This window comes from Hyperoodon ampullatus (genome assembly GCF_949752795.1).
Source record: "Hyperoodon ampullatus genome assembly, chromosome: 5".
NCBI lineage: Eukaryota > Metazoa > Chordata > Mammalia > Artiodactyla > Ziphiidae > Hyperoodon > Hyperoodon ampullatus.
Window position 1 is genome coordinate 17,117,873 of NC_136918.1, and position 27,802 is coordinate 17,145,674.

Genomic DNA, 27,802 nt, shown 5'->3' on the forward strand with positions numbered 1-27,802 from the left:
GGTCGCAGAGGAAGTGCCATTTGAGGTCAGTTTTGGAAGAAGCAGGGTTGCCTAGCAGGACAGAGTCGGGGTCTGTCATGCAGGGAAGGGCACTTCTGGCAGAAGAATGGCATCTGCGGGGAAGTAGGGCCATCAGGCGGTTTGACGTGGGACCGCCGGGGTTTACTTTGATCTGGCGCATCAGGTACCCATGGGGCAGCGCGGAAAGGCCGTGGGGAGGCGTGTTTGCTAGAGTGGCATGACGGGGAGCCCTGGAAGGGCTTCTCACTACCATGACTGTTGTCATCACACTCCCCCTCAGCTTCTTGTCTGTCCCATGGGCGTCACTGACAGTATCTTCTGAGGATGAAGTGAGTCAGTACCTCTACAGCGTTTAGAACAGTGTCCACCACACAGTGAGTGGCCGGTAAATATAGACCGTTAATAAATCGTATGCTACAACTGCACTAGGACTATGGTTATGACGAGCCAGTCTCCACTAATTATTGCAGGCATTGTGCTGGGAACTTTACAGATATTATTTGTAATCATTACAACATGCTTTCAATGTAGGTTTTATTATTTCATTCTGTGTATGCGGGGCCCAAGCCTCAGAAGTTAAGTCACTTGCTGGCACACACCGAGTGGACCTACTAGGAGATGTCTGTTCTTTCCTCCCCACTGTGATGGTTGCCGGGGGCATGTGTATGTTGTAGGTCTGGCCCTGGGAGGCAAGGAGCATCGCTAGGGAGAAGGGTGCTGGCAGGGAACAGGCTGCGGGACTTGGGGGCTGTGGGCAGCATCCGAGGAGCCAGAACTCCTGTGCTCGCGGGTGCCATGGGGAGCAGGCAAAGCATAGCAAAGCCCAGGGTGCCAGAGAGACGAGAGCCAGGTGAAATGGCTTGCAAGATGAACAGCTCTAATTCTGGCTAGGAATTGTTGGGTGTTCAATATGGTGAAAAGTGACAAGTCATATCATGGGCAGGAGGCCTTTTTTGGGGAAACAGATTAGAAGAAGCTTAAAATGCTTCATGGTTAAACTGCCCAGGGAACTGCTCTGTTTACCCCCAGTTGTTTCCTCTGTACCCCTGAGGTTTCGTTGGGTTGGGCGTTTGGGGTGGGTGAGAGACTTTTCTTGGTTGACTGTACTCTTGGAACCACTGTCCTTATCGCCCCCCAAATACATAGAAGAAACAGCTCCCGTTCTTGCTCAGTGGGTAATTAATTTGTGACATATTCATTGAGCCATTTGGACTGCAAAAATAAGCCCTGCTAAACACATAATTGACAGTCTGGTTTCTTATCTGAGCCAACCAGCTTACATTCAGTTCGGGTCCTTGAAGATGGTGCATACTTTTTTTGATTCCAGGGACAAGTTTTGAGTTTCAAGTCAAGATTGCCTCCACATTTGCACATGTTCCTTGTATCTTATTTGTCATAAAGGAGATATCTGCCTTGTTTACTATGAAAGTAACCTTGAAGCCTGGACAGATATGCTTGCGTAAGCATAATTTAAATGCATGCTTTACCTAGGCATGAAAAATAGGTTTTAATTGGTGAGGTAACTCTGGCTGTATCCAGTTAAAACCACCCTCCAATAGAAGGAACAGGACCTATGGGTACAACTTTGGCACGTGCAACTGTTCCATTCCTTTCACCTGAACGTTTTAGCATCCGTTGATGAACCAAGTCCAAAACCATTATTTCACTGGGAATGGCTAGATGTTGGCATTCTTCTGTAAAAATGGGCTTTCCCTCATCAGCTGTGATAAATCATAATTCTTTCTAAAAAAAAAAAAAGGCAGAATAAATGCTAAATTCTTTTCCTCTGAGTCAGTTTTCAGAGTAAGAATTGCTGTCATTGCACATTTAGTTCTTTAATAATTGAGTTTCTCCTTTTTTTTTTCTTATTTAAAAAAATTTATCTTTGGTCATTGTTATGGGCTTACTGATATTCCTTCGTTCAGCATTTTGCAACCTGTTATACTTGTTGTTCATTTTAGTGTTCCAATTGTCCCAAAGGTGGCCAATGGAAGACGTTTCAAGATCTTTTGTATCCTTTGACATGACACCATCTGACTTAGAGCACCCCCTTCTTTTTTTGGCACAGAAAGTCTCCCAGGTTCATCTTGTACTTTTTCTGCCTCAGGTCTGCAATCAGCCATTTCTTTATGGAACGCTACTTCTTTCTAGTGGGGAATAGTATTTAGAAAGCAAGATCTGGATGCTGAAAGTGCTCGTTGCTACTAGGATGTCATGGCATCTAAGCCCTATCTGGATGGATGGGATACATATAGATCTGTGAATACATGTGTGTGTACACATGTTGTGCATTCCTATGGGAGTTTATATTCCTATTTCCAATTTATCTCTATAACATTTCCATTTAACATTAAAGATTTTTATTAATTTCTTTGATTTTACCTTTATTTCATATCTGTTACCTGGATAATGACATGGTTTCTAGTAACAAGGACATGGTTACTTATTTGTCTTACCCGGCTATAAACATATAGTAGATTCAGAATGAAAATCTGCTATATGTTAGGAAGAAAGGAAATATCTAAGTACAGAACGTCTTGGTGGGAGGTGAAGGAGAGCTGAATATTCCATCATCTTCCATAGTAGGAAGCTAATAGATAATGCTTAAAATCAGGAAGTACAACTGCACGTATGTTATTTAGAGATAAAGCGGTCAACAAAAGAAACACAGTGGATGAAAGAATTGAAAATAATTGCTTTTGGGGAATGAGAAATGGAGGCGTTTATGGACAGTGGGCTGCTGGTTTTCACAATAAGTCATATAGAGCTATTGGACTCTAAGACACGTGCAAGTGTAACTTGGATATAAATAAAAAGTTAGCTAAGCCTAATCTCAGTCCCAAATTATTACTCTCTATTTTTGTGTTGTTGATACCTTTTCTGGAAGGTACCTTGCTGAAAAAAAATGTGTTTCATGCAAAAGATTTGAAGGAAGCTCAGGGAATGCATTAGAGTTTTAGTTCTTCTTAGGTAATATTACGAGAGCTTACTTTTCACTCAGCCAAGTGCTTGCTGCTTGGGACCTTAACAAAAATTGGAAGACTTTTATATTTTTCCAGGTGTGTAGTTGTTCAGTTAATTGGATATGTAAAATTTACACAGACTTAAAAATTGAGGTAAAAATCACATCAAATTTATCATCTTGACCATTTTATATGTATAGTACAGTCTAACTGTCTGCACATGGCTGTGCGACAGGTCTCCAGAACTTTTTCATCTTGCAAAACTGAAGCTCTGTACTCGTTAAATAAACTCTCCTTTCCCCCCCTGCCCTCCCTCCACCTCTGTCAACCGCCATTGTACTTTCCTGATTTATATACACTTTTAAATGTTCTCATCGAGTTTAATATGCTACAGTGTCACTCTGCATTCCACATTGTTGCCCTATGGAAACATGTTTCAGCTTTTTCTAAAGTAAAAATGTTATAGCCGGGCCCATGTTAGAATGCTAGTATGTGGGAGTGGTGGTGGTTGTTGGTTGTGTGTGTGTGTGTGTGTGTGTGTGTGTGTGTTTATGATCAGTTAAAGGTAATGTCTGCTCATGATTGCTTTTTGAATTTCTTAGAGAAATGCATTCAGAGAACTTATTATATTTCATTTGAATAAAGAGTGATTTAGTTTAAAAAAAAGTATATTAAGATTCTCTGCACTGGCCTAGATGCTGTGAAGTTTTTAACCAAATGGAGGCTGTGCTGTCTGCCTTCAAGGGGGCTGCCTTAAAGGCATTTTTGTGGAAACAAGAGGCATACATAAAACACAGAGCAACAGTCAGTACATGATTACTGGTAATCATATAGGAAACGACTGGGAGGCTGGAAAAATTAGGGGAGGTTTTCTATAAGAGTTAAATATGAGCTGGGCCCTAAAGAAATCTAGCCTTTAAGTAAAAATTGGGAAATTTTTACCTTGTTTTGTTTTCACATCTTAAAAAGTATTTCTTGGTCTTAAATTAGCTAGTTGTCTTCCTCTCTGGCAAACTGAGAGCAAATGAGTTACATTTATAGTTCTTTTTTTTTTTTTTAAAGAAGATATTGGGGGTAAGAGTTTATTAATTAATTAATTAATTAATTAATGCTGTGTTGCGTCTTTGTTTCTGTGCGAGGACTTTCTCTAGTTGCAGCAAGCGGGGGCCACTCTTCATCGCGGTGCACGGGCCTCTCACTATTGCGGCCTCTCGTTGCGGAGCACAGGCTCCAGACGCGCAGGCTCAGTAGTGGCTCATGGGCCTAGTTGCTCCGCGGCATGTGGGATCCTCCCAGACCAGGGCTCGAACCCGTGTCCCCTGCATTAGCAGGCAGATTCTCAACCACTGCGCCACCAGGGAAGCCCCTATAGTTCTTTTATGTGTCCTGTATTTGCTTTGGTCTTTACCACTGTCGGTTCTGCTGGTCTTGCTGGTTTGGGTGAATTACCTGGTCTTGAATTTCCTGTTCAGAACCCATTGCCACTCAACAGTCTCTCTGTTTTCTAGTCACTTTGAATGTTGACTCCTGGTTGAACTAATGAATGTGTGATAAAAATAGTGATCAGAGTCCCAATTTAACTAAAATTTAGTTCTTTGCTGTCTGTGGCTATCCATACGTACATGTACATCTAAACCTGGAACATAATATACAGCAAAAATATCTGTTTGTTAGAAGTTTTTGTAGCTTGCAGCCTGGTTTTATATATTGTCAGTTGGGGCAGTCCTCACAAAATCCCTCTGAGGTAGCTAGGTATCTCCATTTTACAAATTAGGGTGAGAAGATCCATGGAAAGTGGGAGAACTGAGAATTCCATCCTGGACTTCCATTTCTGGGTCCTGTTTGCTTTGCAGAGTTTCTAAGCGGCTCATATCAGAGGGGCGACTGTGAGGCTGGGATGGAGTGAGCTGTGAGAGGTGTCTCAAAAAGCTCAGTGTTTCATGAGTTTTTTTATTTGTCGTGCATCTTGTAGATCTATTGCTTAAAGCATAAACAGGAGGATTTTGAGAAAAGACAGCTGCTTGTGTGACTTAAAAATTTTTTTAAAGTAGGTAACGCATATCCATGGTAGAAAAACACAAAATACCCCAAAGGGCGCAGTGAAGTGTCACCTCACTGTGTCCTCCTGCAGCCCCTCGTCACACACTTCAGAAGGAATTGTTGTAACGTTTCTTGTGTATCTTCTGAAATGTATTTTTATGTGTATCTTTAGTGCATGTTTTTACGTTCCTTTCAGAAAATGGGTGCTTGTTCCGTGCCGTGCACAGAGCGCCTTGCTCTTGTAAGGGGCTCTGAGCTACTAACTTTGTAATACTTATAAAAGCTGGATTTTTTCTTTTTGCAATTTGTACGGGAATGTTAATTCCATGATGAATAGAAAGCTTTTTTTTTTTTTTTTTTAGTTAAAAAAGACTTACTCTAAGTTTCAGGGTCATTTTCAGACAAAATGTGTATAATCTTCCAAATGAAATCCCTGCAATAAAGTGGCTCTTCTGCCCATTTCAACTCACCATGATTTTGGAGTCGAGGAATATATAGAATATATTGACAGGATAGAAAACACATTAAGGGTCGATAAATGGTCAGTTGGAACATCTTTGTGAGAGTAACACAACTAAGATGAATAGATGGAAATAAACATATCATATTGATATATGATATCGTACTGTACAATATATCATACGGTCTTGGAATCTCCAGCAAAATAAAACCAGGTGAGTGCTGGAGGAGAGGACACGGGGGATGGGTCTGCGTGGTCTGTATGATGTGTAAGCGTTTTTGTGTTTTAGAGCCTTTTGGTCTGGAGTTTCTTTGCACAGTTATCTGGCGATGTGATGTCTGTAGTATTTGTATTCGCGTCCTAGTGGAAGACTCTTGTTCAGAATTACAGACTTTACAGCAACTACGTCTAGGACCTAAGAAGTAAACACAGTGCCGCTCTTACTGTAGAAACTTTACTCAAAGCACAACTGGTCATGGAATTAAATTCCAATGCAAAGCGCAAAAAGGAAAAAAAAAAAAAGAAAATGTAGTTTATTTTTGCTCCACAAATGACTGGGGCTTTCTACTGCTTCCTCTGTAGCAGAAGCTGGAGGCAAGGGTAACCAAGCGTCCGATGTAGTGTAATTTCAGTAGCTTTGGCGCCTCCAGTAGGGCCGGCAGTGGGTCTTTCACCCGCACTGCGCCTGCGTTTCTCCTCCCCACAAATCCTCAGGAGGGCCCCCCTTTATTCCCGAGGCTGCAGGAACGCTCAGAGGCATGTTCTCCTGTTCACAGGGAGGCCGATCCGTGGTCTCCTCCTCGAGGCTCTTGTCTTGCCCTAGCTGTCCTCTCCTGGGGCGATAGAGTCCTCAGCCTGGTCTCAGATGTGGAAGGCGGTGGGGACTTGTCCTACGGGGTTACGTAAACGCACCGCTTTAATATTTGGAAAAATAACATCCCTGTTATTCCATGAGAGGAATATCTCTGCTAGGCCAAGGCCGTCGCTCGCTCAGAAGTTGGGAAGGTGCTTTGTGACCGCCTGGAGGGGTGGGATAGGGAGGGTGGGAGGGAGGGAGACGCAAGAGGGAAGGGATATGGGGACATATGTATATGTATGACTGATTCACTTTGTTATAAAGCAGAAACAAATAAAAAAAAAAAGTTGGGAAGGATTTGAGGAACTCGCCCTCTGATAACTAGAACATTCATTTCCAACGCCCCACCCTCCCCCCAGAAGGGGTGGGGCCGTCACGGCTGGCGTTTCGCACGTGCTCCACTGTCAGGAGGAAACCGCGAAGCGGTGCTGCCCAGAAACTCGTGCTGTGGTTGATGGGCGGGATACGGCATTATCGTTCCAGGCGCTAAAACTGGATTCTGCCTTTGGCTTCAGATGCACTTATGGGGTTGAAAGAGAAAAAGGACAACTGGGAAAAAAAATCCCTAAATGCAACAGTTAGCATTTGTCTGCATTAGCCTGGGAACAGGAATCGGAGACCTGACAGCGAGAGGGGAAAACCAAGAAAAGGGTCAAAGGCTGTCCTCAGGTATGAGATGCTGCCCGGCTTCTCGAAGACAGGCAGGCAGGCGGTTAGGAGTCTCCTTGCTGCTTTGGGACTCGAGTCTCTTTTGGTCCCTCCTCGTCAGCGCCTCCTCCTCTCCCTGCCCAAGACCTTGCCGCCCGTTTCCTTGGTTGGCCGCTTGGTCTCTTTTTCACCCTGAGATCCTTAGGCATTAAGCATCAGTCACACAATTGCACAGTTATTTATATATTGCCCTGTAAGGGCCCTTATCTTTTGGGGGGGCATTGTCCCTCCCTCCTCAGAGCGGTTGGTTGGTTGCACCTTCACCTCTGTCTGCAGACTCCCTAGCCTGTCTCACCACCCTTCTCTTGGACTTCAGAGAGGAGCGGACTCTGTCAGTCTCCCTCAGCCACCTGCTCGCTTCCACCCCGACACGCACCTGTACGGACTTACGTGCAGCAGCCAGTCCTCACCTGTCTTCCTGTCTCGGCCAGAGAGTTCCTACTTCCAGCCAAGGTTACTTCCTGCCCATCTGGGGGCTCCTGGCCACCCGGCCTGTAAATCATGCAAGCTTGCTTCCTCTCAGAAGCACACTGTGCTGTGACACAGCAAACTGTGTCCCAGTTCTAAGCATCTTATATCTTACTTAATTCTCAAAATAGCCATATAGGCTAAGTAACACTTATCAGCCTGTTTGATAGACAAGTAACTGATGCATCCAAAGGCTGAGTGACTTGCCCGAGACTCCAAAGCTGCTAAGTGATTCGAGCTGCGACAGGAACCAGACCACCTGAGTCTAGAACCTGGGTTCTTCACCACCAAGCGAGGAAACATACGCTGAGCTGTCAGGAGAGGGCTGAGTTAGTGCACAAGCCGTATTCTTACTCTGCAGAATAAGCCTTCCTACACCTGGGGCTGTGTCCGCTGGGTACTTCTGCGGTCCTAGTCCCGTCGTTTAGGCCTTGAACCCACGTATGATAGAGCTCCCCACATCCATATCTTCACCCTGAGCCTTCTGAATGTCAGACCTGTGTATCCGCCTGCCCCTGGACACATCTTCCCATGAATATCTGGGACACCTGAATAAGATCGGCGGATTGTGTCCATGTCACTATCCCGGTTGTGATATTGTCCTGTAGTTTTGCAAGGTGTTAATGTTTGGCAAAAGTAGGTAAAATGTACATGGGGTCTCTCCATATTGTTTCTTACAACTGCATGTGAATCTATGATGATCTCTAGATAAAGTTTAATTAAAACAACACGTTCATGAAAACAAATGCGTTGGATTTAGCCCCCTTACCCTCCCCCCGCCCCGCTCTCTGTTCCACGTCCCGTTCTATGGCACCGTGATCTGCTCAGCTGCCCCACAGGGAGATCCGGAAGCTGCCCACCCCTCTCTGTTTCTCCCTCTCCACCGTCAGGTTGCTTACAATTCTACCTGCCTCTTTTTCTGTACCCTCCTCAGTCACCTCTTCACTGGATTTTGCAGCCTCGTTTCAATTTGTCTCCGTCCCTGCCACCGCGCCCCCCCAACTGCAACTTCTGAGAGAGACTCTTAATTTACATATCTGATCTCCTCTCTCCTTTGCTTAAAATTCTTCAATGGCTTTGAGTCATTCGTGGCAAAAGATCAAACTCCATAGCTTGTCACTACTGCCTGGGCTATCGGTTATAAACGCAGATTTCTGGACCCCAGTCCAGACTCACAGGGTGGAAATCTCGGAGTCCAAGCTAAATCGGTATGTTTAGCCAACTGGCGCCCTCTGGTGACCATTTTCTGCCATCGCGTTTGAGGACCTCTGGCCTGGGCCACCTCCCTCGCCTCACGGGGGACCCTTTCTCCCTCTGCCTTGCTGCTGTCCGCATGGCCTGGGATGTTAACACACTGCTCTTGCTCCCTGTGGAACTCCTTTGTACCTTCCCTCCAGACTTGGCTAAAGCATCCCCTTGCTTCATCTCCTGTGTCCCATGGCATGTCAGAGCGCTTATCTCATTGCTGTCAATATCTGTGTCCCTGTGTGTCTCTCTACCTCAAGGATGAATCATCTCAGGTGGGCACTGCTTTCTTCTCACCTTTGTAGCTCCAGACCCCGGGAGAGCTTCTGGCCCTCCGTAGGCATTTAATGTTTGCTGCCAAATGCCCATGATTTTTATTTTTTCTTGAGTTGTCACCTTGATCCCCAAGTGACAGTACTTAGTGTCATTGCCAGTAAGTAAAACCAGAGAGAAATAGCCAGTTAAAAATAACATGGTAAAATTACTCATCCAGACAAAAACAGATATTCACTATTTGCCATTTAGCCCCAGTGTTGTACAGTTAATTCTAAGTGAGAGGAAAACGTAAAGCATAAAAAAAGATTCAGGAATTCATTGCACCGTAGCATTTCCACGGAGTGACAACAGCCCATCCATCCATTCCACACCCCCCACCCCCGCCACCTGCACACACGCGCGTGCGCGCACACACACACACACAAACACACGTACATTTCCTGCGTTTCAGCCAGAGGGCCTGATCTCAGTAACTGTCCATTCAGCAGAACCAACATTCCAGCCGGTGGGGTGACTCTCCTTTGGTCTCCCGTCGTCCTGAGGCAGCAGTTTTCCCTGGGGCTCTTCTTTATCCAGCACTCTGTTCCCCGCCCCGCCTTTCACTCCCCAAGTTTGACCAGTGGCCGAATATGGGATTTCCGGTTTCCTGTGAATCGTTTTATAGAATTCAACTGATTAACTTTTTTAAGCCCTTTATTATGGACATTTCAAGCATAGACAAATATAGGAGAATGTAATAAAGTCCCTGTTACGCATCACCCAGGTTTAACTGTTCACCCTCTTGGCCATGCCTGCTTCTACCCTTATTCTCCTCCCTAACCACACCTCCTCCCTGGGCCCCTCAAAGTCTCGTCCTTTCGTCGTGGATTACTTTTCATCCGTGCGGAGTAGTCTTTTCTTTTACTTCATGAAACGCTGATGAATTTTTATTGGTAGTAAGGTATTTCAAGAAAACATTAAAAAGTTATATAATAGCTTTACTGAGATACCATGTATACTGTTTTACAGTTCATGTTAAGTGTTCAGTTTAGAGGTTTTTCATGTGTTTACAGAGTTGTGAAACCATCATTACATTTTAGAATATTTTTATCACCCTGAGGGGAATCTCGTACCCATTGGCAGTCACTCCCCATTTCCCATCAGCCCCCCTCAGCCCTATAGGTTGGCCTATTGTGGACATTTCATCTAACGGGAATCATAACATATGTGGTTCTTTGAAACAGGTTTCTGTCAGTTAGTATAATGTTTTCAAGGCTCATCCATGTTGTATGTATCAGTAGTTCATGACTTCTGATGGCTGAGTGGTATCCCATTATAGGCATATCAGACATTTTATTTACCCATTCATCAGTTGATGGACATTTGAATCGCTTCCACCTCTTGGCTGTTATGAACCATGCTGCTATAAGTGTGTACAAATCTTTGTGTGGGCATGTGTTTTCCTTTCTCTTGGGTATATAACTAGTTGTGGACTCGATGGGTTATATGTTAACTCTATGTTCAACCTTTTGAGAAACTGCCAAACTGTTTTCCACGGTGGCTACATCATTTTACATTCCCACCAGCAATGTATGAGGACCCTAGTTTCCACACATCCTCACCAAAAAGTTGGTATTATCCGTCTTCTTATTTATAACTGTCCTAGTGGTACCTTAATGTGGTTTTGATTTGCATTTCCCTGGTGGTTATTGACGTTGAGCATCTTTTCATGTGCTTATTGGCCATTTGTTTATATTCTTTGGAGAAATGTTTATTCGGATCCTTTGCCCATTTAAAAAAATGGATTGATTATTCACCTCTTTATTATTGAGTTGTAATCATTCATTATATATTCTAGCTCCAAGTCCCCTGTCAGATAAATGATTAGCAAATATTTTCTCCCCATTTTGTGAGTTTGCCTTTTCACTTTGTTGATGGCATCCTTTGATCCAGAAAGCGTTTTAACAACAGAAAACGAGAAAATCTTTCAGTCATTTTCTTGGGGGCTCACAGGTGGAGGGTGCAGCAGCTTATATATACTGAACTTTCCTTCTCCCCCCCACACCCTCCCCACCCTCCCATCTGTCTGCACCGAAGGCAGGTTTGCACCAAAGTCGGGCTGGTTAAATCCTCTACGTCCTGCAGTTTTGAGAAGCGGTCTGTTCGTTCTCACTGTGGAGAGGCAAGAACCTTTTATTGTAGTGGTGTAGCTTCAGGGAGAATGTTTGAGGATATAGGTTTTTCCACTGAGGAGCCCGTCATTGGAATTGACTTAAGTGCCGATTCAAGTGGATCACTTTAAAGGCGTGCACCTTCGTCTCTGGACTCGGTTGGAGTTTTTACAAAGCAAGCTTTCTTGCATCTATTTTATGTAGTAGGTTCCCACTGGTTTTGATAAAAGGAAAGAATTTAGCAAGGAAAATAAGCCTTCACAAAACTAAAGGATATATATATATTAGGGTGTGTGTGTGTAAAGTTTATATTTATACTTACATTTACTGGAAGTTTATTAAAAAGAACAGAAAGTTCTGTATTTGCGTGGGCCTCTTGCAGCACACTGATGAACGGGCGCTTCTAGTTGCATTGGTTGTAACAAAGGCGGAGTGCACTAGAGAGGGAATTTGGCATTTTCCCTACAGTGGTGTTTGAAACCTTCTAGGTCTGCAGTGATGAGTTTAAACTAGAAAGCGAAGATGTTTGTTTGAAGATTTGATAGGCAGGATAATTGCGGAGGAACTTGATTTAGTCGCTTTATTTTGGGAGGACTTTATAGTGTATTGACTCAAAGTCAATACTTAGATCTTGAGCACGTAAAGAATAGTTTTATGGGGAATGAAAGAGATGGAGGAAATTCTAATACATCAGTTAGAGAAGAGAGAAAGAGATCCCCGCTAGGTGGTGGGGTGGTGTCCAGAGACTAGGGAAGGCTACACGAGACGTGACATGTGAATTGGGCCCAGAAATATTCCCAGCCCTGAACACAGGTGGTTATGGAAGGTCCTGCTGATAGAGCGTCATAGGCATGAGAGTCAGAGAGAAAACACCTTGAGCTAGCACCTTGAGTGTGTATGAGTATGTAACGGTAGATAGTATTTGAAATGATTTTAATTCCCAGCTAAGGAGTTTGACCTCACTTCATCAAAGACTGCAGATCCACCGAAGGTTTTGGAACCATGAAATTGACGTTGATTGCGTCCATAAACACTTATCCAGAGCATTATGTTAGGCGTTGCAGCTCAGCTGAGGCAGAAGCAGGGTCTAACATCAGGGGCAGTCAAGGTCTAACCTTTAGTTTCCTTTCTAAAAACTTTTCATACCAGTAATAATGATGATAGCAACCGCTTATTGATCAACTTCTGCAGTGCAGGCACTGTGCTACGTAACTCATCCTTACAGTAACTGACCTGGATGTATTATTGATCCCTGATGCAGAATAGGAGATTGAGGTTTAGCGGAGGCTAGATGCCTTGCTCACGACTCAGTGGCAGAGCTAGGACTTGGACCCAGGGCCCTCCTGTCCCTAAGTTCATTCTACTGGTAGTGCTCAGTGCGGCCCTGTATTGCTTCTCTGCTATGTCACGCTGCCAGGACGCCCTCTCCGTGAGCGTTGCTGCATTTGGGGTGCTCTGTGTTTGCCCCCAGGGTGGATGTTCCTCCTCTGCTGAGCTCCCAGTTCTCTTATTAATACTGCAGGTATTCCAGGCCCTGGGAGATCATCTTTTTTTTTTTCACAACTTTATTGGAGTATAATTGCTTCACAATGGTGTGTTAGTTTCTGCTTTATAACAAAGTGAATCAGTTATACATATACATCTGTTCCCATATCTCTTCCCTCTTGCATCTCCCTCCCTCCCACCCTCCCTATCCCACCCCTCCAGGCAGTCACAAAGCCTCGGAGATCATCTTTTAATGTAACTTGACACGTCTCTCTTCTCACCTATCATGTATTTATCAACTTATGTATTTTCATGTCCTGGAGTGGGGCATCTCACACCTGTTTGTGTGCTTCTGGTTTACCTGTGTGACCTTGAGTTACGCCTGCAGTGCCTGGATCTATTGTATGGTAGGGTGAACTGCATGGCCTCTGAAATCCCTTCTGTTTTGGGGGTTAGGCATCCACAAAGAGGAGTAGTGGCTACAGGATTCTTTTTTTTTTTTTTTTTTTTTTTTGCAGTGCGCGGGCCTCTCACTGCTGTGGCCTCTCCCGTTGCGGAGCACAGGCTCCGGACGCGCAGGCCCAGCAACCATGGCGCATGGGCCCCGCCGCTCCGCGGCATGTGGGATCCTCCCGGACTGGGGCATGAACCCACGTCCCCTGCATCGGCAGGCGGACTCCCAACCACTGCGCCACCAGGGAAGCCCGTGGCTACAGGATTCTTGGATGCTAGGGAGAGTGTTGTGAAAAGGACGGGTCATTCTTTTCAGTGCTGACCCCTGACCCACCGTCAGTAACATTCACGTTCGTAAGCTTTCTAATAATCTGGCTTCGTGGACCTTGAGTTCTACCTGACATCAGTGAACTAGAGATGTAGCCAGAGCCTCTGAGTTGCTCGATTTTAGAACTGGTCCACCTTCAGAGCAGCCTCTTTCATCGCTTTCCGCATCTTTCTACCTTTGAACCTCCTTAACCTCGCTCCCCCACCTTCCCTAAGATCTCTAACCATTCCTATTTCCTTTTTATCACTTAGGACTGGGTCCCCACTCCAGACCAATTAAATCAGAATCTGGTGGGATGGGGCCGCAGACACTGGCGTTTGGTAAAAGCCCCTCTGGTGATGGCATTTGCGTTCAGGGCTGAGAACCACTGTGTGTCTTGCCACTGCTGCTGCCCTCATTTCTCCCTTTTAATGATCAGTCCTAACTACGCATGAGAGGTGTCAGTGAATCTAATAATTTTAAGGAGTGCAGTACTGGTGGCTGTTTGTTATTTTTTGTTTTTAATGAAAATTTTGTGTGCATCCTAATTTTTATATTAGCTCACACTGGACTGCCTTCAGTCCCAGGTCTCTGAATCGGTCTGATTGATACGATAACTTAATGTCAGTTAAATACCGTTTTATTTTTTTTATTTTTTTATTTTTTGCTGTACGTGGGCCTCTCACTGTTGTGGCCTCTCCCGTTGCGGAGCGTAGGCTCCGGATGCGCAGGCTCAGCGGCCATGGCTCACGGGCCCAGGCGCTCTGTGCCATGTGGGATCTTCCCAGACTGGGGCACGAACCCATGTCCCCTGCATCGGCAGGCAGACTCTCAACCACTGCGCCACCAGGGAAGCCCTAAATACCGTTTTAAAATAAACGACCAAGAGGTCTATATTTGAATTCCATTTGAATTTTAAAAGGAATTTAAATTGTGGAATGATATATTCAGATTCTTGAAAAGGTGTACATATATTTATGTAAACAGTCAAGCACACAAGAAGGAAAAAAGAAAACTGAAAAAATATAAAACTTTCATGATTATGAGATTTTTCTCTTGTCATATCTGCATTAGAAACTTTCTGTAGTGAATGCATATTTCTTCTATATTTTAAAAAAAACAATCTTGAAAAGAAAATATACCCTAGACAGAGTAGGGGTGTGTGTGAATGTGTGTGTTATTTTTAGCTCTTGAAGCTAAAATATTCTGAGGGGGCATTGAGAATAGTACCATACTGAGAGTGAGTTAATAGCAAGGCTTGGCACACAAAAGCTAGGATTTGGATCCTTGTTATTTTTGTTTTTGCTTATTATAGCTAAGCTAAACTCCTCTCATCTGATGGTTGGTATTTTGCTTTGCTGAACAAGTGAGGTCATGAGATGATTAGTCCATAACAGGGGCACCAGAAAATGATGACATTGATCATTTATTGTTTGGTTTTTAAGGACGAGGGAGTAATTTTAACAATAATATCTGTTATTGGTGGTGCTTTCTGAAAAACGATTATACTAGGAACAGAATGTTGACCTAGTATCTGTTCATCTTTTTGCGGTGGCTTATTACTGGAGCAATGCTTAACATGTGCATTTGAATTTCAGTTTTAAATAAGACACAATTAGAACAAGTGGTTTAGACCAAAACTTAGCAGTCATTAATCATCTCTGGGTACTGTTGTCAAGTAATTTTAGTAGTACTTAAAAAATAAAATCAAAACACTCAATTTCTAATAGATGTTTAGTTTCTACTCTTACTTTTGTCAAGATAGGTTCCTTTAAAAATAAGAAGGGTGGAGAACCTGCTGCCGAAATAATGAGAAAACAGCACTGTGTGGTAATGTTTCAGTACGATGATTTCTTCTGAAATGCTGTTTCACTAATCCTTGGGGAAATTTGGCTGTGAGCATGCAATTATTACATTTTTATCCACAGAATGGGCTAAAGTTGGCATCACATTCTTCATGGTAGTCGAAGGCAACACATTGATTTAATTTGTGACCATGGGGCAGATACTTTTGAAAAATTTTAGTGATTTTTTTTTTTAATGCTACGTTTTCTGTTTCCTCCCCAATTTCCTACCTTTTGTCGCTCACTACTCTTTCTGATTGAGTTCTGAGGCATCTTGTGTTGGTTGGGGAGAGTAGAATAACTGAAGGTCCAGATGGTTGTCCAAGAGGCGGCCCCTCTTGTGTCCCCCACAGGGGTGGGGGAGTGCGGGGCGGAACGCTGTCTGGGGCTGGCCTGCTGGGAAGGTCAGTCCTCTTACAGATTGATAGAAACAGAACACACCTTAGTTAGGCATGTTTGAACCCTGACTTGGAGCCAGAAAAATGTACCTTAAAAGAGCTGCGTTTGGGGGGATTTTGAATTCTTTTGGAGTAGAATTGTGATTTCTTTTTTTAATTTCTTTTTTTAAAATTAATTTTATTAAAGTATAGTTGATTTACAATGTTGTGTTAATTTCTGCTATACAGCAAAGTGACTCAGTTATACGTACACATATACATTCTCTTTCATATTCTTTTCCATTATGGTTTATCCCAGGAGACTGAATATAGTTCCCTGTGCTATATACAGTAGGACCTTGTTGTTTATCTATTCTGTATATGTAATAGTTTGCATCCGCTAATCCTAAACTCCTAATCCATCCCTCCTCCACCGTCCTCCCCCTTGGCAACCATAGGTCTGTTCTCTGTGTCTGGAATTGTGATTGCTTAAAGCGCTCACCTCCCCTGTTCTATCTCCTGCTTGTGCCTCTGATATTTTTTTATATGAGTGTGGGCATCCCTTCTCCTAGGTCAGGAGTCACAGAGGGACAAGGGGAAGAGCTGGCCGGCAAGGCATCCTTGCTAGCCCATGGGGCAGGCACATTACACTAGTTTGCACTACTTAAGGGCTTTGGGGTGGGTGTGCCTTTCTGAACAGTGCTTGCATACATTTTCCAAAGCCATTTTTGTGTAATAGATGTTTGTTTTATAAGTACATCCTTAAAATCATCAGAAAGGAAGAAAATGTTCTTACATTCATCGTAGCTGGAAATGGTTTTTTGTTTTTTTTTTAATGCAGAGTGGACACAAATATCTACCAGGTATCTTCGAGAGCAGTTGGCCAAGATTTCCGACTTCTACCACCTGGCTTCCAGCGCGGGTGATGGCCCTGTCCCCGTGCCGCCCGACGTGGAGCAGGCAATGCGGCAGTGGGAGTACAACGAGAAGCTGGCATTCCACATGTTCCAGGTAACCTTCCCACGAAACTCAAAGGCTGCGAGCACGCTTTTAAGAGGAGAGTGAATTCCTTACAGTTTAGTGTTTGGGGGGGTCGTTAAATTATATCACTGTATGAACTAATACATTCAAAGAAAGCCATCTGACATATCTCACACTGAATTATATTAAAGGTAACACCTTTGCCATGAGATGACAGCTTCCTATTATACATATTGATCGCCAGCTTTCAGTGATGCCAGCTCTTTTAATGCCATTAATTGGTTTGTAATTGCGCTATTAAATGTAATCCTCCCAAGCCATTTACTTTGCAAAAACTGGAGGCATTAATTCAAAAAGATGTTTGTGCTGATGCCTCCTGTCTTATAGTAGATCTCCTTTAGAGCTTAGTTACTCCAATGAAGGGTCATCTTAATTTTGTTCAGCTGCAGTTTAAAATGCAGTTGAGAGGAGGGGTAAGGGCATTGAGGAACGACTGAACTCCCATCCTGACACGCTGATGTACATCATATTGACCAGAAGAGGGCGCTTGTGCTGTTATTTGCCTCGATTGATCTTTACTCCCGGCGTGGAGGAAGGACGAGTGTATTCAGCTGGAGTTGTGTTAGCAGCATAGACGTTCACGACCTGCTATCTTGATCAAAGAGGAAGGGGGTAGAAAGGATGTGTGGTTTCTAAAATTTCCCCCCTTAGAACTTTAATTACAATTTCCAGGTGGTAAGCAACTTTTTCTAAGATCTCAAAGTAGGAAACTTCCCCAGTCCTTTGGGAAGTAGCATTGTTAGTTTTAAATCAGTAAAAACAACTCTTAACCAATTCTAGTACCACTTAGCAGAAGACTACTTCGGTGCCTGCTCTGAGCTTTTATGACTTTTTTTGAGCTGAGGATTTAGTCTGCATCTTTGAAAAAAGTGTCTCTCAGCATGCTTAGTATTTTTGGAAGGATTACTTTATGTATTCAGAACACTGAGATCAGTGTCTCCTTTTTGGAAGCAGTTAGGTAGGTCCTAAATGGATGAATCTAACTGGGACATTAATTTAAAAGTTCATCATATTTTAATTCACCTTATTCTGAAACATGAAACTGTCTCTAGTATGTACATGTGCAGGTGTGCATGTGCAGAGATAAGGGTACAGGTACATAACAAAAGCATCTTGAGGATGGACGTTATGTAGTCGTTGGAAGTCATGCTTATGAAGATACTTTTTCTTTTGAACCTTGCCTTCACCATCTCTTAATTCTTCATGCAAGGTTCCATTTTATTTATTTCTTTAACTTAAAGTTTACTTTATTGGTCTGAAAATTATAAATTACACTTTTTCTGTGGCTAACCTTTTAACTTTTTTTTGACTGTAAGCATTTAAAAAAATAAAAATTGGCAATAAGTGAACACTTTGCTATCATGTCAATGTGGTGTCGCTGTAATTTTTTTGTGTGTGTGTGTGTAGGTCATTCCTATGCAGTTTTTTTTTAACATCTTTATTGGAGTATAATTGCTTTACAATGGTGTGTTAGTTTCTGCTTTATAACAAAGTGAATCAGTTATACATATACATATGTCCCCATATCTCTTCCCTCTTTCTGTAATGTTTTAAATATAGAAACTATAATTTAGCAGTATATTTTTACATAAATCATTGATAACCATGGTAGTGGACCACTGGTGATACATAGATATGTCAGCATTGCTGGGAACAAAGTAGGACTTCATATTAACTACTAAGGTTGTTAACCAGAATGACCATAAAAGTTTAAGTGGCTTTCCCAGAAATCATAGCTTTTTGTTTCTATCTTGAAGATTCTTTTATGATGTGAATCATAATACAAGGTTATAATATGACATTAAATATGTGCGTGCATAGAATGCCATAAAGAATGTGTGTATTTATATGTACATACATAGGAAGACAATAGATGAAAGTGTTAACATTGCTTATGTTAAGAGGAGCTACACCAACCCTGTGAGGCATTTTGGAAATTTATGGGTATGTTGTTTTTTAGTGTAGTTATGTCAGAATATTTATACATTATTTTATTATAAATTCCTTTTATTTCTTTATGTTACAGATAATTAGGCCATTATATTGACTTTTTTTTTTTTTTTTTTTTTTGCGGTACGCGGGCCTCTCACTGTTGTGGCCTCTCCCATTGCGGAGCACAGGCTCCGGACGCGCAGGCTCAGTGGCCATGGCTCACGGGCCCAGCAGCTCCACGGCATGTGGGGTCTTCCCGGACCGGGGCACGAACCTGTGTCCCCTGCATCGGCAGGCAGACTCTCAACCACTGCGCCACCAGGGAAGCCCTATATTGACTTTTAAGGTTATATTTCTTAGGTAGGTTATGGTAGCTGAAATTCATTTTAGGATAGAGAATGAGGCTACTAAGGGGCCTTGGATCTGATAGGATTTCCAACCTCTTTTTTTGAGACAATAGTACGATGGGTGTTTTTGTTCTTTGTAATTACTACCATTGGCCAAGTTTCCTCCTATGAGTATGAGTTCATAGTACCCTAAAATCTAGCCAGGTATTTGACATGCCCTGGGAATCTGAAAGCTTCTGAATTTTCTTTCTTGTAGGAATTAATTTTTATCAATTTAGAATGAAGCAGGTATACAAAACCCAAAGAAGAACAACAAAAACCATCCCTCCAATCAACCATACAGAATAGCACCAGTTCTTTGCTTTGTTTAGAATTTGAACTTTGATCAAGGAGACCATGTTTTACTACGACAACAAAAACAATAGTAAAATTACACTTAAGCATAAAGATAAGACTGCTCTTTTTTGAATTTTAGTTGGTTTTGTTTTAACATTATTAGTGTAATTTTTCTTTGTTCATTTAAGGAAGGAATGCTAGAAAAACACGAATATTTGACGTGGATCTTGGATGTGTTAGAAAAGATCAGACCAATGGATGATGATCTTCTTAAACTCTTATTACCACTAATGCTGCAGGTACAGTACATGTAACCCTGAGCCAATTGATTTTATGGGCAAGGAACGAGTCTGATGAGAATGATGCGGTAAGTGGAGGTGGAAGAGGAAAAATCTTCTTTTTGAAATGGAAGGAGGAAAGGTCTGGATGCTCCAACACTTGAAGTGATAAGAGGCTTCTTGTAAGTTGTAGCAGTCATTTGCTGGGCCACGTGTCCCTTTCAAGTATTCTTACCCACATTGATTTCCCCCCTTCTTTGAGCTGAGCAAACAGCTCTTTAAATACTGTCTCCTTGTTCACACAGATGACTGTGAAAACAAAACAAATTGTCTCTTTGTAAGGATATAGAGGCTCTTCTACATTCTTTTGATATTCTTTGAGCCACTGGGGGTGGGAACTTCCTATTTTCATGATTGGCCTAAGATCTGTTAAAATTTAGGCTATCTGAATGAAATTTATTTTAAAAAAATTTCTTGGAAAGGTAGTTCATGCATTTGACAATTCCAGCAATATGACGGAGTATTGAGTTGAGAAGTCATTCTCTCTCTCACCCAGTACCCTCCCAGAGACCACACCGTACTGGTGCCCTGTGTCCTCCCTGAGATGTCCGTATCTGTGCTGTCCACTCTAGTAGCCGCTAGCCAGACGTGGCTCGTGAGCCCTTGACATGTGGCAAGTTCACATCGTGATGTGCTCTTGATTTAAAGTGCGCACCAGGCTTCAGACTTGGTATGGAAGAAGGAGTGTATAATATCTCACGAATACTTTCTGTGTTGAAATGATAGCATTTTAGATTTAGGTATATCGGGCTGAATAAAATACATCATTCTGTGATTTTTTTTTAATGGCTACTAGATAATTTAAAATCACATATGTGGCTTGCATTATATTTCTGTTGGACGGCACCAGTCTATATAGTACTTTGGAAGGGCTTTGTTTGTTTTTTTGTTTGTTTGTTTGTTTTTAATGGAGAAAAGCCTGTATTATGATAGCTGTCTCACCGAGTAGCCTCAGACATGACTGAAGTCCGGTGTCCTTGTGCTCCTCAGTATTCAGATGAGTTTGTCCAGTCGGCCTACCTGTCCCGCCGCCTTGCCTACTTCTGTGCCCGGCGTCTTGCGTTGCTGCTTAGCGATGGCCCCAACCTCCTTGCCGCCCACTCACCCCACATGATGATAGGACCAAACAGCTCGGGCATCGGGGCCCCCAGTCCCGGCCCCCCCGGCCCTGGCATGAGCCCCGTGCAGCTGGCCTTCTCCGACTTTCTCTCCTGTGCACAGCACGGCCCCCTGGTTTATGGACTTAGTTGTATGTTGCAGGTAAGTCCTTGGCCCTTCCTGTTTTATGTTACCATTCAGTCCAGGAAACAACTGAGTTGGGAGTCTTCAAGATCCAAAAGGCTTAGCAGGCTCTGTTCAGCTGCCAAGCATCACTGCTTGAACATCTAGTAGCGTGTCAGCAGCTGGGCTGGTGCCTCCAGGAGTGAGATACAGCCTTGTCCTAGCTCTAGGAGCGCACAGGTCAGTGTTCATTCAGGTCACACTTCTCGGGCTCCTAATGTGTCCCGCTGTTTACTAAGGGGCTTTGGGACAGGGCTGGCTACAGAGTCACGGTCTGTACACTGGTAGAGTTTACTGTTTTGTCCGGAAACAGACAGGCTCATACAAGGGCAGTTTCCATGTTCTGTGACAAGGGACTGGTTGGTGGGGGATTGTTCAGGGGACTGAGTTGAGAAGTGGAACATCTAGGCCAACCTAGAATTCAGGGAGGTTTTCTGAAGGAAGTGACCCTGACCAGTGCATATAATATGGGTTTAAAGTGTTCCTGGCAGAAGGAGAGCGTGGGAAAAGGCCCAGAGGGTTGATCAGTCATCGTGTGTGCAGGTTGGTCTTCACAGAATACATAGAGTGTGAAATCTGTTGGGGGTCAGGGTGTAGAAGACCCCCTGTGTGCCTTCTGATTAGGATGTCACTGGAGGGTTTTATGTGGGGGAGTGACATGGTCAGTTGTGTGGTTGGTTAGATTGTTTTGGCCACAGTAGAGGGAAGATCTGTGGGAGTGGGGAGGTGGGGGAGAGAGAGACAAGGCAAAAAATAAGTTTGGACGAGTCGAGGTAAGCTTAGTTTTGGACTGTCTTATCCCTTGTGATCTCCAAGTGGTTATGGTCAAGAGGTGGTTACATGTCTGATTCTGAAGACGTGGGCAGACAGGGCCAGGTGTGTGGATTTGGGTCACTCAGGGCCACTCGGCTGGTCAAGACCCTGAGTGGGGGGCGATTACCTAAAGAGTTGGTAGTGAGGGACGACCTGTGGACCCGAGCGGCACAAGTGGTTAAGAGGTAGCAGAGGGGAAGCTCTCAGAGGTGACCAGGAAAGTCTGGCCAGACTGCAGAGGGAAGAATGGTGGGGGAGAGTATTGCTATAAACAAAGGTGACGAGAATAATATTGTCCTAATTCAACTGTAATGATATTAAGAGCGTTTATTATGTTCTAGGCACTGTTCTGAGTTGTAGCATAGATTGTGTCATTTAGTTCTCAGAGCCGTCCTATGGGAAAGGAGCCAATATTATTCCTGTAACAGGAATAATGAAACGGTGGCATAGGTCCCACAGCAAGTAAGTGGCGAAGCTGGAAATCACACCCAGCCTGGACCCAGAGTCCACACTCTTAACCACCATGCCAAACTGCCTCTCTAGGTACTGCAGAAAGTTGCCAGAAGGAGTTAGTGGTGGGCAGTGGCCAGTGGGTTGGGGATGTCTGATAAGAAGATGGCTGAGACTGTCGTTGACAACATGGTGGTCACTGATGATCAGTGAATGGTGAGAATCGTGCCTATAAAGGGAAGAGATAGAGGTTCCTGCTAGGTGAATGGAGATTTTAAGAAAATTTTTGTTTTTTAATGGACAGACTTGAACGTATTCCTAAGCTAAGGGCAAACTGGTAGAGAGCGAGTCTAAGATTAGGAGCAGAGGGTGGGTGTTTGATGGGTCAGTGGCCCGGATATTGGCGGGTTCGGAATTAAGCGCACAGGGAAGGGCTCCCTCGTGGACAGGAGACGAGAACCCCACACCCTCACGGATGGGACGGAGGAGATCGGGGTGTGGGCCAGCGGGGACAGATGCACTGGTGGGGTTCAGGGGCTGACATTATTCACATCTGCCATCTGGTCTCCACCAAGATGTCTCCTGGGCCTCAGATTCTAGTTTTTTAATAATTAATTTTGCATTTTAGAAAAGAAACATTGCACTCATTCTCTAGGCTGATGCAGTTTGTGGTAGAGTGGCGTGATAGCATCATGGTGAAGACACCTTCTTTAGAATCATGACAGCCCCGAGTTTAGCCTCTTCTCTGCCACTTAGTGACTTTGACCTCGAGGCTCTGTTTTCCCATGTGTGGATGGGGGATGGAGACAGTTCTTACACTGTCGTTTCCAGGACGGTGTTCAGCACAGAGTGAGTGCTTAATTAAATAGGAGCTATGCTATTTAATCCACAGTTAGGAGGCAGTAGGATTAGCATAGTGGTTCCAGGCCTGTGTGCTGAAATCACCTCGGGCCGGCTACTCATCTCCTCTGCGGCTCGTATTCCTCTTCGGTACAGTGGGGGGAATACCACTCCCTACCTCGTGAGGTTGTTGTGATGTATAAGTAAGATGGGCGTAGAAAGGGCAAGCGAGGTTGAGTAAAAAATGTCTACAGGGGTCCAAGGTTGGGGTAGGCAAGCTACAAGCTGTAGGCCAAGTCCAGCCTATAAACTAAGAATAGATTTTACATTTCAGTGCATTACTGAAACAAAAAGGAAGAGTATGTGACAGGGGCTATAGGTAGCCTGAAAGGTTTAAAACATTTACTAACTGGCTTTTTTTTGTGTGTGTGTGTGGTACGCGGGCCTCTCACTGCTGTGGCCTCTCCCATTGCGGAGCACAGGCTCCGGACACGCAGGCTCAGCGGCCATGGCTCACGGGCCCAGCCGCTCTGCGGCATGTGGGATCTTCCCGGACCGGGGCACGAACCCGTGTCCCCTGCATCGGCAGGCAGACTCTCAACCACTGCGCCACCAGGGAAGCCCCCTAACTGGCTTTTTATAGAAAAAGTTTGCCACCCCCCCATCCAGCTTTACTGCCTGCCCGGCATTTATGAGGCTACTTATCGCACCATTATTTGAGAGATTAACAAAAAAAAAAAAGCTTTTTAGCTTTTACAACCTTAGAAATTACATATTCTAATTCCATTTCATTTTTTTAATTGCATGAAATAAATTGAAGTGACAATTTTAAAATGACGATTATTGCATTTTTTAAGTTTCCTAGGTTTTAGATTATAATGTTCCTTAATTTCTCAATAGGTGTTATTTCCTCCTATTCAAAAGAATAATTCTATCTTAGCTTTTTGTCTCATCACTTGAAAAGTTGAGAATGGGGTAAGACATTCATATTTTAAACTCAGTGGTTGGAAACCGTAATTTGCTTATGACCCTTAAGCTGTTGTGATTCTCTTCTCCTTCCTCTAAACATCTGGATTTTCCTGCTTTATTTCCAGACTGTTACTCTCTGTTGCCCAAGTGCCTTGGTGTGGAACTACTCCACAAATGACAATAAGAGCGCAAACCCGGGCTCGCCCCTGGATCTGCTGCAGGTGGCCCCCTCCAGCCTCCCCATGCCGGGCGGGAACACGGCTTTCAACCAGCAGGTAGACTTGCTGTTACAGTGGTTTGTTGGGTGTTTTCATTCTTGGGAGGCATCACAGCACAGTGGGCTAAGCCTGGATTGCAGCAAACTCAGGTTCTTGGGGGCTGTTCCCAGCTCTGCCGCCATCTCTCCAGGTGACCTTGGGGAAGTCAGTAGCCCCTTTGAACTGCAGAAGTTTGTCACATTGCTCCTTTTCTTCTCACCCTCTTGCTGGGCTGTTCTTGTGGACAGTTCTGCCCCCCAGACAGTAATTACGGTGGTGGTTCTAATACGTGACCACGACATCCAGAGTTAGTAGTCTGTATATTAGTATAGTCATACACTATAGAGTTAGGAGTCTGGATATTTAGTAACTATTATATGTTTTTATTAGTGCTGGGTTATTTGGTTCAAAGACTGAAGAAACTTGAACCACAGGACCATGACAAATATTTAGAACAAGAGCTCTGTTTTTTTTTTTTTTTTAAACCAAGCAGTTTTCTTAAATTAATAAAGCATGGCCAGTTGCTTTCATACACAGAAGAATGGCCCAAAGATGGTATTTTAGAACTTTTACCTTTCTGTCTGATGTCCTGAAAATATTTCACTTGTAAAGATTTTTTTGGCAAGCATTTATTTTTGTGAGTATTTATTATCGAAAACTGGCATTGAATCAGCACTTGTAAATTTTAAAATGCACTTCTTGGGCAGCAGGCTGAATTTCCTACAATGCAATCGAGATTGTAGCTCACTGGAGGATGCTCTGCTCATGTGGAAAAACCTGACATGATTTAGACAGCCATTGTGGCTTTCCAAGCACAAGTTAATTAGAAGTGATTATCTTGCAGGTTCGGGCAAGGATTTATGAGGTGGAACAGCAGATCAAACAAAGAGGCCGTGCAGTGGAAGTTCGGTGGTCTTTTGACAAGTGCCAAGAGTCAACAGCAGGTACAGAACACAACAGAAGAAGGGGTGCTTTGGAACGCTGAACTTTTTGCCGTGTTTCTGATTCTTGTAAATCAGTCCTCATTCTGAACAAGGATGCTTTTGGACTTAGCCCCCTAGTGCGTTTTGAGGACGTTCTTCAGTCTATGCCCTTTAGATCCTGGCTGTCTAGAATGTCAGGTTTGATTTTGTTGGCAATTCTTTTATGCTGAGAATGATAATGTCTTAAAATTCCCTTTGTCCCACATAATGATGACTTTGTACTATGCTATTCTGGCTTTGTTTGGCCCTCCTTAACTGCATGCTTAATTTCTGCACCTAGGGGTGACCATTAGTCGGGTTTTGCACACGTTGGAGGTGTTGGATCGACACTGTTTTGACCGAACTGATTCCAGCAATTCAATGGAGACACTTTATCATAAGATTTTCTGGGCAAACCAAAACAAAGATAACCAAGAGGTAGAGTTAATATTTCTTTTCTTCTTTTCACCTTTTATTTTCTTAGTATATTTTCTTCTTTTTTATTCACTGAATTCTGGCAAAGCCTTTTCTGTGAAATGTAATATCTTATGAAGGCGTCTACACCCTGAAATCATTCTATTGTTGGACTACAATAACTCAACATTATTAAAATGAACTGTCCCCCGGGCTGGTCTATCTAAGTATATTGGTTGAAAAGATTTTTCTTAGACCTTTTATCATCACTCCCCATCATTTTAGTTTTAGCAGAATATCCTTCATCTAGTGATTGGATTTTATATAATGGTTTGGTTTTAATTTAAGGGGAATGTGTTCTAATATTTAGCGTGTCAGAGAGCAGTGAATGAATTGTTGTGGTTACAATCTTTGAAAAATCTGTAGACAATGTATTTAGACAGGATTCTCCAGAGAAACAGAACCAATAGGGGGAAAAATTTTATATATATATATATATATATATATATAATATATAAAAGCAAGGGAGAAGTTTATTTATTTTAAGGAATTGGCTCATGTGATTGTAGGGGTTGGCAAGTCTGAAATGTGCAGGGTAGGCCAGTAGGCTGGTGACACAGGGAACCTTCTCTTTCTTTTTTTTTTTCCTCTTAAGGCCTTCAACTGATTGGATGAGGCCCACCCACATTATGGAGGATAATCTGCTTTACTCAGAGTTTACTGATTTAAACATTATTCACGTTTTATAAAAAAAAAAAAAACCTTCACAGTACCATCTAGACTGGAGTTTGACCAGAAAACTGGGAACCATAGCCTAGCCAAGTGACACATAAAATTAAGCATCACAGACAATTTTTTTTTTTTTTTTGCGGTACGTGGGCCTCTCACCATTATGGCCTCTCCCATTGCGGAGCACAGGCTCCGGATGCGCAGGCTCAGCGGCCATGGCTCACGGGCCCAGCCGCTCCGCGGCATATGGGATCCTCCTGGACCGGGGCACGAACCCGTATCCCCTGCATCGGCAGGCGGACTCTCAACCACTGCGCCACCAGGGAGGCCCGACAATTTTTATTTTATGCTTTCCTAGCAGTGTCTCATTATTGAACTGCTCTATTAGGACAAAATTTTCAGTAATGTTTTCTCAACCTTATTTTGGGAGAAATAAAAATTTTCTCTTCCTTTCACAATGGAAAGCATGTATGGTATATCCAAGTTGTGGAGGCATCAGGAATGCAGAGGTAAGTTTTAACACATGGTGCCCATCTTGAAGGAACACTTAATTTAACTTAATTGTTTGAAGTATAGTTGATTTACAATATTAGACTCAGGTATACAGTATAGTGATTCAATATTTTTATACATTATACTCTATTTAAAGTTATTGCAAAATAATGGCTATATTTCCCTGTGCTGTATGAAGGAACACTGTATAGTTAACTGATTATAAATATCTTTGATTTTCATACTCGCCTTTGAGAATGCATAGGTGGAAAGAAGAGGTAAAACAACAACCAAAAACCTTTCCTTATCCTACCTTCATGTGAACCTGATGTGAATTTGTTCCAGGCTATTCTTCTTTTTAAAATAATTTGTGAGTCAGCACCTTGCATCTCAAAGATAAGGTTCAAGACCGTGGATGCCAAGGAGGAGGTCGGCATGTTGAGAGTGAGGTACAGACCGAGTGTGTTTTCTAACTCCTTGTGAGTGAGTCTCAGTAGAGATGCCTCAGTATCTCTGTAGAGCACACTGATGATAAGTCTACCTAATTCTCTGCTTACTGAGGCGGGTTAGAGTGTTGCTGTGTCCTTCTGGGGCAGAGACCTGAAAGTCTCTCTATTGGTAATAAAGACTTTTTCTTAGCTAAAAGGTCTCAACAGTACTAAGATTTTTTTTAATACATAGAGGTGAGCTCTCTGGAAGGACAGCAGGGACACCTGAAATTCCAGGTGTCCTTTTGGATCGCTGAGCTCTCTACCCTAGTGCTGAGTCAAGACGGCATGGTTCCCTGGTGGGAGTTTTACCAAAATCCCTAACGTTGACTTGTTCTAGATTTGCACTACATGGCTCTCCATTCAGTATAGCGTGAGATGTGGTGGGCTGCTGTGGACGGGACACCGAAAGGGTGGAGCCCAGGTGCCTGGGAAAGGGGCTGTGCTTTCTGAACAGGGC

The 27,802-nt window shown here is 43.3% G+C and overlaps 1 protein-coding gene across 2 annotated transcripts in view; it reads left to right on the forward strand.

The window, feature by feature from the left end:
* The window catches only part of MED12L (mediator complex subunit 12L), a gene marked incomplete at its 5' end in the record, with an annotated part of 320,500 nt that overhangs the window by 48,037 nt on the left and 244,661 nt on the right, over positions 1 to 27,802 (forward strand). For both annotated transcript variants that reach the window (XM_079705501.1, XM_079705502.1), the window contains 6 exons: positions 16,495 to 16,664; positions 19,498 to 19,608; positions 20,638 to 20,907; positions 24,126 to 24,275; positions 25,102 to 25,201; positions 25,521 to 25,657. In XM_079705501.1, the coding sequence (XP_079561627.1) occupies positions 16,495 to 16,664; positions 19,498 to 19,608; positions 20,638 to 20,907; positions 24,126 to 24,275; positions 25,102 to 25,201; positions 25,521 to 25,657 (938 nt within the window). The remainder of the gene's footprint in view (positions 1 to 16,494; positions 16,665 to 19,497; positions 19,609 to 20,637; positions 20,908 to 24,125; positions 24,276 to 25,101; positions 25,202 to 25,520; positions 25,658 to 27,802) is intronic.